At 36.5% G+C, this 11,850-nt stretch overlaps 1 protein-coding gene and 1 long non-coding RNA gene across 2 annotated transcripts; one reads left to right on the forward strand and one right to left on the reverse strand.

Moving 5' to 3' along the window:
• Nucleotides 1-1,440: 1,440 nt before the first annotated feature.
• Nucleotides 1,441-3,145, reverse strand: LOC131628552 (uncharacterized). Its single transcript, XM_058899381.1, has one exon. It carries the CDS (start codon nucleotides 2,812-2,814, stop codon nucleotides 2,041-2,043), a length of 774 nt encoding a protein of 257 aa, XP_058755364.1. The 5' UTR covers nucleotides 2,815-3,145; the 3' UTR covers nucleotides 1,441-2,040.
• A 6,320-nt stretch (nucleotides 3,146-9,465) lies between these two features.
• Nucleotides 9,466-10,530, forward strand: LOC131628553 (uncharacterized). The gene is made up of 3 exons (XR_009291845.1): nucleotides 9,466-9,966; nucleotides 10,123-10,199; nucleotides 10,411-10,530. It is a non-coding gene; the product is annotated as an uncharacterized LOC131628553 (long non-coding RNA).
• Nucleotides 10,531-11,850: the final 1,320 nt, after the last annotated feature.

An 11,850-nucleotide genomic window follows, 5' to 3' on the forward strand; every position in this document is an offset into this window, starting at 1 on the left:
AACATTTTGTATACATCTGCACAAGGATCATTACAAATTCAATTTACAAAAGTATTTGAAACCACATATGAGCATTCTAAAGCAATTGAAAAGTGATCGAAAAACAAGTGAGCTAAGCAAACTTAAGAGCCCATGGATAACCATGGATACAAAGGGTGCTAACACCTTCCCTTTGTATAACCTACCCCCTTACCCAGAATTTCTTAAAGGTCTTTTTTTTGTTTCTTTTATAAACCTTTCCTTAATTGGATAAAATAAAAGGTCGGTGGCGACTCTGTGAATTTTCAAAAATGCGAAAGCATAAGCGATAAAAAAGAGTCAGTTCACGTATCTCTCCCGCTCAGAGGTATGGCCCGAAAAAAAACGGAGGTCCACACAAGCAATACAAGACGAGTTATCAATTCTTGAAAGAAAAGGTACATGGGAAATTATTGACTCTCCAACCAACATCAAACCAATTGGTTGCAGATGGATATACAAAATCAAAATTCATGCTGATGGTTTAGCAGAAAGATTCAAAGCGCGATTAGTGGTAAAGGGATACAACCAAATTTAGAGGCTAGATTATTTTGACACATACTCACATGTGGCAAAAAGACGACATTCATACTTGTCATTGCTCCACGTCCATCAATCGTTGGTTCATTCGTCAATTGGATGTAAACCATGCATTCTTACTTAGAGAATTGCAAGAAGATGTTTACATGACCATTCCACCGAGCATTGTTCCCTCCAAACCCAATCATGTGTGTAAACTGATCAAATCATTATATGACCTCAAGCAAGCTAGTAGAAAATGGTATGAAAAACTTGCATTATAACTTCTTGCACACAAATTCCATCAAGATAACTTTGACCATTCTTTATTCAGAAAAAAACTTCATAATCTTTCACTTTGCTTTTAGTTTATGTTAATGACATCATAGTTACATGAGATTCCTTGGACTAAGTTTGAAAACATTAAACAAGTTCTCCATCACATGTTCCAAATCAAATATTTAGGCCAGTTGACATATTTCACAGGTCTTGAAGTGATTCATTCCAAACAAGGGATCACTCTATGTTAGAGAAACTATTGTCTAGATTTGATCTTATACGTAGGATTACTCGCATCAAAATCAGTTACAACTCCTACATATCCAACCAACAGATTATTGAATACAAAGAATGTTCAACTTGATTACTTAACGAAAGAACTTACTTTTTCTCATATGACACGTATTATCAATGACCTCCACTTTTTTAATACTTATAAACTATGTTAGAGGTCTCACAGAGAGTGTAACTATTATAGTCAAATTAATCTATCATTTTATTCAATGCAACCAATTGTATAAGCTGTTAAAAGTTAGTAGAAATCAAAAAGCCTTGCGAACCTATTTCTTAGTACACCATCTCATAAAAAACAAGTAAATAAAATTAAATTTTACAATTCGTACCAAAAAAATAAATCATCATAATTTGTCCTCATTCTCATCACCTAATCTCATCTTGAACCTTTCACTGTCAAAGTACCTTAGGTAAATAATTTTGTACAGACTGAATCATGAATGGCAGAGACGCAATCTTTCCTAACAAGCCAAATCGGTGCAGTAGAAGAAATCCACTCGCAGAGAAGAAAAAGATACATAAACACTGCAAACATCAATTTTCACCACATTGCATTTACGTATTACAGTATCCAAATCGGCATGCTTCGAAATTGCTACCCAATCTCTCTACCTTACTATAACTTAGTCTCTAAAATTGACTTCTAATTTCAACTATCATTAACTTTCATAATACTATATCACTATTCATTAATAATAATCAACTAATCAAAATACATAATAATTTAATAGTAACTGTTACTACTAATCCATATTAGTAACTAACAATTATGATTGTTCCGTTAAATAAGACTCAGTTGATAGTAGTGCAGCGACATCAACCGCATCAGAAGCATTAGAAGTAGAGTAATGCAGAGACATCAGATATAACAATGACATCAGATATAACAATGTGGATTCGAATCTGCAACATTTTTTTCCACCAATTTCATTAGAGAAAGATGAAACATTCCAATGACACAAGTGGATTTTCCAGTGACTCGTTTGTTGTTGATGGCCAATTATTCTCCATTGTTGAATTCTCCATTTTCCGGCAACTTTTAGCCGGCGAGGCGGTTCTTGCCTTAGCCGGCGATTGGTTAGTTCTTCTGGCAGATAAGCTTCGACCCGCAACGGATCTCGTTGTTCCGTTATCAGTACGGGTGGCCGGTGATCTAGATCGCCGGCCGGAGTTTTCTCCGGCGTCTCTCTGGTGAAGATTGTTCTTCATTCCTCCATTTCCAATTTGATCTCTCCTGACCGAGCCAGCATTTCTTTTTGCTGGAGATAACTCCGACCTTCTCGCCGGCGACCTCCCGGCAGTCCAGTCTCGTTTCTCACCGGAAAAGGAACGATTTTTGCGTGTTTTAGCGGGAGATCCGTAGACCCTTTGACGAAATTCTTCTTCCTCTTCTCTCTTATCAGTGATTGTAGAGACACTTTCACCTAAGCTACAAACCTCAGAGAATTCAGAGATCTCATCGACTTTATAGAACGGTTTCTCAACCTTGTTCTCTCTGTCGAACTTTTCAAAACATTTCGGCTTTTCATATGTAACCAAGCTTGGTTTCTTCCATTTGGATGTCTCCGACAACACTTCCTTCACAGTTTCTTCTTCCAATGGAAGTGGAGGCGGTGCTCTAGAAATGCTAGATCTTGATAGTTCAAAATCACTGCTTTTCGTTGTTGGGATTGAAGATCTGTTACTACTAGCACAACAACCCATTTTGGCTTTACACTGTTGTAGGTGAAACAATGTCCTATGTTGTTGTTTCTATTGAAAACAAAACACAGACATCATAGGTTGTGAAAATTTGGTTGGTGTGTCATGGAAAAAGGTTGTTTTCTACTATAGATTCTAGTAGTTGTGACTCTAGATGAACAAGAAGAGGAAATGAGAGAAGAGGTATAAAAGGTAACAAATGGTAGTTAGAAAAGAGAGCTAGTTGTACAGGTCAATGAATGGAGGGAAGACATTTATTGTGAGATCTCTAATAGTACTAGAGTCATACAAGTACTAACATGGACAAGTAGTAAACATTAAATACTCTTGAGATAACATAAAATTAGAGAAGAATAACTAAATTTTAATTTTAGCCATATGGAGAAGTGTTTAAGCTCTATGGGTTCTTAAGCATATGGTTGCATTTTGGAATTTGGAAACAAGTAGTAGTTCTTTAATATTTGGGAGAATAATTGATCAAAGTGACTAGAATAATTGATCAAAGATGCTTTGGGATTGCCCTTATGTAGTATAAAAATAAATTAGACTTCTTCCTTTTAATAAAATGACTTAATTTTACTATTTTTCTCGTAGGGATTGGATCTCTCGTAATTTTAAAAAGAATATTGTGGATTTTCACTAAGTACATTAAAGATAAATTTTTATAATTTTTTTGTTGGTATTCGTGAATGTGGAGGAACAAATCAATTTTGAAGAAAGCTTTCGACAGTCAAACAACCCAACAAAACAATCTTGCATCTAGTGAAGGAGACGAAGGATGTCAATCAAATACAGAACAATGTTTGGTTTTTAAAATTAGATATCAAACATGTTTACTAGTAAGCTCAATTATGATGGTACTTACAAGAAGTCTACGCTCATTGTTGGTTGTAGAGGCTTATTAAGGGATTCCTAATGAAAATGGGTGAGACACTGTGCGTGAAAATTTGGTTTGTGTGATGTTCATACTATGGAGATGTGGGTGATGTTACATGGGATGAATCTAGGTTTAAAAGAGAGAATTATGAATCTGGTGGTCGAGAGTGACAACAAAGTCTTGATTGATATGGTTAACTAAGAGATTGTGGGTGACCGCAATTTTAAACCTTAGTTTGTATTAATCAGAAAGACGACTCAAAAGAATTGGCACATCGAGTGCAACAATTCTTGGCATGAAGAAAATCGTTGTGCAGCCTAGATAATTATAGTCTTATTTTAAATAAAAATGAGTTCTCCATTCCTCCAAATCTCTTGACGAATGAATTAAATCCATTTTAACTACTGATAATTATGGGGTCTCATTCCCTAGACTTGTTAGAGTTTCTTGTTAGTCTTTTCCTTGTGTATTCTTAGAGTATTTAGACCCATATTATACCCACACAACAAAACATAGTATATGGTATTAAAAAATCATTCATATTTTGTTGATAATTTTATTATTTTTCCTAGAGGCTTGGTCTCCAAAGCTTCCTCAAACCGAGCTTTATAAGTGTCTTATCTCATCCTTCAAGATTTTAGAATTTGGAATACTCATATTCACTTTCATATCTTTTGCTCATTATCAGTTATAGAAGAAAATAAAATAGGTGAACAATAATTGAAATTTACACATAAGTTAATATTATTTTGTCAAACTTCATGCGTAGTTTTAAGGGATTCAATTAGTTTGCAACAAACTAAATTAGATAATTTTTCTTGTAATTAACATGTAATATTTTTGTTTTTGTTGTTGTATAATGAGAATTCTTTGTTATTCATTCACTTTAATACAGTCTACTACATTGAGGGCATCAGATTGGATGATTATGCTCTATAGCTACAACTCCTTTGCCATCAGGAGTCTTCATCCAATAGCAAGCATTTCAGCCACCACTGGTTCGACAAATATAAACTCTCTTCTGCTTGCAACAAGGATTACTTCCAAGCTATGCTTCTTGAGAATGCAGCCATAAGACGCAAAACCTTCCCTGAACACACTTGCATCAACCTGCAAAAAGTGACAATCCTTTGGAGCAGACTCAACAGTTGGCAACAACAAAGGTTGTTTTTTCGAGCCTATTTCAGGGTTCCAAGTATTAAATTCACACATGCTATCAAATGCCTCTTTAGCCACTCTACAAGGATCCAAACGCTTATGTTGGTACAAGATCATATTTCGGGCATTCCAAATCTTATAAATCAACTCACACAATAGTTGGATACTTAGAGTATCACCACAAGTCAACACAACAAACAACCAAGCATTGATTTCCAGATCATTTGGAACACGGTAGTAAATGATAGACGAGCAGAAAACTTGTTTTGAATACTCACAGTTTAAGAATAAATTAGAGGCAGATTCGGTTGAGAAATGACAAAAAGAGAAAAGGTTATCAAGCCTAATAACTTTTTTGGACAAATTATCTTTAGAAGGCATGATGTTTTTAGCTAATCTTTAGAGGAAGTATCAGATCTTAGTGTTAATTGGTGCCTTTTAAATCTCCTTGCAGAGCTTCTGACTTAGAATACTTAAAGGACCAAGACTTTGAGTGCCTTTGTACTGCATGCTGAGGTGATAGGCTGAGCGAACAAAGTATTCTCCGCTCCTCTCATACTGCCAAACTATATTATATTTATTGTGCCTAAGTGAGAGAGGAGGGCTAACAATTTGATTTGCTTTAACCGGTTCGAAACTGGCAACAATCAAATCCCTCTTCCACAAGCTAAACTCTCTATCAATAAGGTTCTTCACTATAACATCCTTATCTATACCTTATGCAGAGCCAAAAAGCTTGAAACCAGAATTCCTCGGGAGCCACCTATCTTTATAAATCAAAAATTTCTCCCCATTTCCAATCCTCCATCGAGATCCTTTCTAAATTAACTCCTAGCACTAAGAATACTTCACCACGCGTAGCCAGGCGCAAATCCGTGGGTACTCTCCTAAATAGAGTTTCTAGGGTAACACATCCCTATTGAACACTCTTCTCACCAAGGATTGTATCTCCTTTTTCCCGCGTCATCTTCTCCCAACTCAGCCAAAGAACTTTTCTTTATCTATTCTTCGAGCCCCACCAAAATTTTGCCAACATAGCTTCGATTTCATGATAGATGGTTTTTGGCAGCTTGTAGCAGCTCATAATGTAGATAGGATTGCCTGCGCAACGAATTTGATTAGAACTTCCTTACTTGCAATGAATAAGAATCTTTCCTTCCATCCTTTAATCTTTTTCCAAACTCTATCAATAACCAAAGAAAAAATGTCTCTCTTTGATCTTCCAAAAACAACTGGTAAACTGTTATATTTAGAAAGGCTTGAGATAGTCTTTACTCCCATCCTTGTATGAATCAAATGCTTATATTCTTCTCACACATTTAGACTAAAAGACACCTCATACTTATCTATATTCTCCACTTGGCTAGATGAGGTTTGGTACTTCCAAAGAACATCCAGGATGCAGTCAGCTTCATGATTATTCGCTCTGGTGATTACTAGAGCCTTCCTCGCGACCTGGTCCCATGGATGTTCTTGGTTTGAGCTTCCAACTTCAAAAGATCTGAAAGGACATCAGTACACAAAATAAACAATTAAGTTGAAAGAGTGTCCCCATGACGGAGACCCCTCTCAGGAGTAAAATTTCTACTTGGTTGATCGTTGACCAACACTCTATTAGAAATAATGGAAATGCAGTTTCTTATGAGGTTAACCATACTTGCAGCGAAACCCATGGAAAGCAACACTTCAATGATAAAATGCTATTCCAAACAATCATAAGCTTTTGACATATCCATCTTAAGAGCCAACACACCTTGCTTCCCATCTGTCTTCTTTTTCATCTAGTGGAAGCTCTTCATAGCCACTAATGCATTGTCCGTAATGAGACGACCTTTAACAAAAGCACTTTGCTCCTCATTAACAATATCAGGCAAAATATGCTTGATTCTATTAGCTATTATTTTTGTTATCACTTTCATTACCAAGTTGCAGAGGCTTATATGCCGAAAGTCTTTTGCACTTAAGGGGTTTCTACATTTGGGGATTAGCGCAATGTGTATGTTGCTTATCATCCATGGGTCTTTGTTATTATTTAGAACAACCAAAGAAAGATAAATAACATCAGGTCCCACAATGTTCTAGTACTTTTGGAAAAAAAAATATAGGGTAAACCATTAGGTCCTGGTGCCTTGAGAGGGTGCATCTGGAACAAAGCCTCCTTTACCTCCTGGAGAGTAAACTTGCTCTCACACCAACTAATGTGTTCCGACTTTAATTTTCATTTCACCATTGAACAAGAATCCTGCATATTAGAAGGGGAGGAATATGCAAAAATAACTCATAAAAATAACTTGCCAAAATTCTTTCAAGGTGTTCTTCTCCTCTCCACCACCAACCATTGTCATATTTAAGCTTTCTAATATTGTTTGTCTTCCTTATTTGGTCCACTTTTCCATGAAAGAACTTAGTTTTCTTATCACCATGTTTAAGCCAAAGGGCTCTACTTCACTGCCTCCAAATTACCTCCTCAACTTGAAGTAAGTTGTTCCTCTGCTTTTCAAGTGCCTTGTAGGTTGAAATCTCATCCGGATTTGCATCCCATATGATATCTTCCTTCAAGATCTCTTTAATTCTTCTAATTTCATTGCTGACAGAGCTACACTTGTACTCATTAAAAATATCATCCAACCCTTTCATGGCTTCACACTTTTGGTAACCGCTAACAAAATGATTACTCCACAGATGCACCACAGAATTTTCACATCTTGGGTTTTTACTCCAAACTTGTTCTAACCTTAAAATATGCCTTCTTTTCTTGCTAGTTCCTTTAGTATCAGCTTCTAGTTTAACTCTAATAACGTCGTAATCTGAACCATAGTGGGATAGATGATTCACCCTTATAGATGAAAATCTGTTGATGAGACTTTCAGTAGCCAGACACTTATCCAATCTGCGTTAAACGTTATCATTCTCCTTCCTTTCGTTAGTCCAGGTGAAAAGGGTATCCTTCGAAGCCCAGGTCAATTAAACCACATAGCTCCATAGTTTGCTCCCCAAGAGAATTGACCTAAAGTTCTACTATTTCCACCTCTTTTATCATTATCATACAACACATCATTAAGATCCCAAAAACATATAAATCTTTCCCCACATCTTCTGACCAGATCTTGAATTAACAATCACATTTTCCTTTTGTTGAACTCCTTCGGGAAGCCGTAAACTCCGCTAAAGAACCAATCCTACTAATTATATTCACTACGCCAAATTTAAGTTTTAGAAGCGCAGCTACGAAAGCGCTTTTGCCCAAAAGCGCTCTGGTAGGTTTGGCTAAAAACAAAATTAAAAATCACGCTAGAAAAGTGCTCTTATAGGTGGGGGTAATGAAAGCGCTTTCTAAAAGCGCTCTTATAGGGGGTGGGTATGAAAGCGCTTTCTAAAAGCGCTCTTATAGGGGGTGGGTATGAAAGCGCTCTTATAGGGGGTGGGTATGAAAGCGCTTTTGAAAGCTCTCTTATAGGGGGTGGGTACAAAAGCGCTTTTAGTAATAAAGCGCTGGTATAAAGGGGCATATGAAAGCGCTTCTGAAAAGCGCTCTGGTATCCCTTTTTAAAATTTTCATAAAATTAAAACACGCTATTTCATTCAGAAACACAAAACATCCGTACTCGTCTTCTTCTTCCTCTCGCTCACGCACACTGTCTGCTTCCTCGCTCTCACTCCCTCCGCCGTGGTCTCAGCCACTCCTCCGTCCCTCCGTCGTCGTCTCACTCTCACTCTCAAACCAACTAGCCAACGCTGCCGCCGCCGCCGCTGCTACGCCGTTCTGTGGGATTTTAGGGTTTTCTTGGTCAAAATCAACATCTTCTTGCTGCTTCTGTTCAGGTAAAGTCTTCCCACTATGTTGCTCACTATTTGCTTTCCGATACACACTACCTATGAGTTTCTTTCATCGATTCTAAATTGTATAACTGTAATCAATGTTTCTGGGTTGGTCTTCCATATGAATTGCAGTGTTATAATTATAAGTTTCTGAATTTAGTCTTCCAAGTAGTTTTTTGTTCTAAATTCTAAGGCTGACACTGATATGTTTTATAATTGTATGAATATTTTTCTTCATTTCATAACTTCTACTAATTGTATGGATAATTTTGTTCTAACTTCTAAGGCTGACACTGATATTACACTGATATGTTGTGTAATATTAACTCTTGTTTTCGCAAAATAGTAGTTTTGTAAAATTAAATTTGAATAGAAGCTTAAACCATCATTAGTCCATCATCTAAAGATTCAAATCGTAAATCTATTAATCTAGAATGAGAAGATGGTAATGTAAAAGAGAACACTCTTAAAGGAGTGTTCTTAAAGCATTATTTTAACGTAGTATCTAAATGAAAAGCTAGTAATGTCAACTGTTGAAGATATAATATTTAATAAAGATTTTAGATGAAAGGAGTGTTGTTTAATTGTCAATCATAATTAGTATGAAGCTATAGTTATAGAGTCATAAGAGAGAGGCCAAACTAAGAATTTACATAAGTGTTACGAATTTGAGAATTCCGACAAGTCACGAATTAGAAAAGAAATTATGTCTTATAATTATGGCAAGGTGGGGTACATAAAAATAAATTACATGTTCCTCAAAAGTCACTATGCTTCTATTGCTTGCTTCTTCTTCTGGATACAGGCTCAACTCTCTATCACTCACATAAGTTAATTCTTCCGATTTCTCTAAATAACACGATATCACGATAGAGGACGGTTATTGTATTTTGAAAGTTAAAGAAGATGTTTGTGTTATTTAGCTAAATCTAAAGGGAGTTGAGTGTATTTTCCTCTTTATTTTGTTAGACATTAATGCTGCCCCGTTATGAAAATACATGCTAAATTGTTGTTTTCTCATGATATATAATTGCTCCACCTTGATTTCTCCATTTGTATGACTCGACTATGATTTATGGTCGTTTTCACGACGTTGTTTTGACATGCGTAGTTGCTGCCCTGGTTTCTAAGTAGTTGTTAAACTTTGATTTACCTTGCGGTACTATGTATCTAGAATTGCTATAACATCTGGGTGATGATTATTTTTCAGGGGATATTAAAGATTTTCTAAAAGAATATCACTAGAGACATCAAATTAGCTTACGGTGTGTGGTTCCAGAAGTTTCTGAATTTCTCTAAAGGTAATTAGTTATTCTTTTGCTAATATAAAAATGTATGTCAAAATAATATTAATCTATTCTTAATCATTGTAGTTTGTGCTACAGTTTGCATATAGTTCCTTCACTTTTATGATATTTGTATTTAACTGCATCGTGTGTGTGTGTTTAATTTTACAGTTACTTTGAAGTCTCTGGTTTCTATTTGTACAACGCCGATTCAAACCTACCCATCTCCCACATAAAGTCTAACTCAGGTTACTATCCCTTTCTTCTTGCTTATAGTTTGTTATTTTCTGCTTATAGTTTATTGTTTATGGTTCTATTTAATATCAATTTAGTGTCTCTCAACCAGTTTTTTGGTTTGTGAACTTATATTACCTTGAAATAAGGTAATGTCTTCTTTAGGAAATCGGGTATTCTGATTAGGTATTTTATTATGATGATATCTATTTATTATCTTGACAGAATTCCTTAGTACCTGATAGAGAAACCAAGAAGTTTTTGTTTAGCTCAATTAAGACATGGATAAGACATGGATGAATTCAAACCGATTGTCGAAAGAGTACGAGAAAGGGGTATGGGAATTCGTTGAGTTTGCGGTTGCGTACTCCAAAGACCCGCTTCGAATGCCGTGTCCTTGCTTGGGTTGCTGTTATGGGGGTAAGGTTGACGGGAATAAGTTGGCATCCCATTTACTACGGTTTGGAATTGATAGAAGTTATACATGTTGGACAATGCATGGTGAGAAAAGTAACGGGAATGATGAGTCGAGTTGTAATAGGAAGTATGCTTCAAACGACGATTGCACAGACACATACGATTGCGATCGAGTCGATGAGATTGCAGAAGCGCTTGAAGAAGATCTTGAGGATTGTCCCAAAAAGTTCGAGAGGTTGGTAAGCGATGCAGAGAAACCGTTGTATGATGGTTGTACAAAATTCACAAGATTGTCTGCGGTGTTAAAGTTGTACAACTTAAAGGCGGACAACGGATGGTCGGATAAAAGTTTCACAGAGTTATTAGCCCTTATGAAAGATATGCTACCAGAGGATAATGTTCTTCCCAATCGAACGTATGAGGCCAAAAAGATGTTGTCCTCTATTGGCATGAGCTATGATTAGATACATGCATGTCCAAACGATTGCATTTTGTTTCGAAACGAGTATGCAGCGTTGAATGAGTGTCCTAAATGTGGTGCCCCTCGATATAAGAAAAAGTTGTCTCCTGCTAAAGTCTTATGGTATTTTCCTATAATTCCGAGATTTAGACGCATGTATCGTAGTGAGACCGATTCAAGACACTTGACTTGGCATGCAGATGAAAGAATTATTGATGGAAAGTTGCGACATCCGGCAGACTCACCACAATGGATGAAAGTTGATACTGAATATCCTGAATTTGGAAAAGAAGCAAGAAACCTTCGGTTGTCATTGTCTACTGATGGAATGAACCCGCATGGTATTCAAAGTATCTCGCATAGCACATGGCCTGTGATTCTTATGATTTATAACCTACCTCCGTGGCTATGTATGAAGCGTAAGTACATGATGTTATCTATGCTAATTTCTGGGCCTAAACAACCAGGGAATGACATAGACGTATACTTGGCACCCTTAATCGAAGATTTAAAGTTTTTGTGGGAGAACGGTGTGGAGGTTTACGATGGGTATAGGAAGGAAAGTTTCAACTTGAGGGCGATGTTGTTTGGAACAATTAATGATTTTCCAGCATACGGAAATCTATCCGGGTACAGCAATAAAGGTCAAAAGACGTGTCCTGTTTGTGAAGACGAAACCGATACGACACGATTGGATCTTTGTCAGAAGAATGTCTTTCTCGGCCATCGTAGATTCTTAAATCCTAATCATCACTACCGTGGGTGGAGAAAAGCATTCAATGGAAAGG

This window comes from Vicia villosa, unplaced genomic scaffold, assembly GCF_029867415.1.
Source record: "Vicia villosa cultivar HV-30 ecotype Madison, WI unplaced genomic scaffold, Vvil1.0 ctg.000464F_1_1_1, whole genome shotgun sequence".
In the NCBI taxonomy this organism is placed as follows: domain Eukaryota; kingdom Viridiplantae; phylum Streptophyta; class Magnoliopsida; order Fabales; family Fabaceae; genus Vicia; species Vicia villosa.

What these genes read in the sequence shown, in the direction of transcription:
- LOC131628552 (XM_058899381.1), bottom strand. Translation starts at nt 2,814, where the DNA reads ATGGGTTGTTGTGCTAGTAGTAACAGATCTTCAATCCCAACAACGAAA.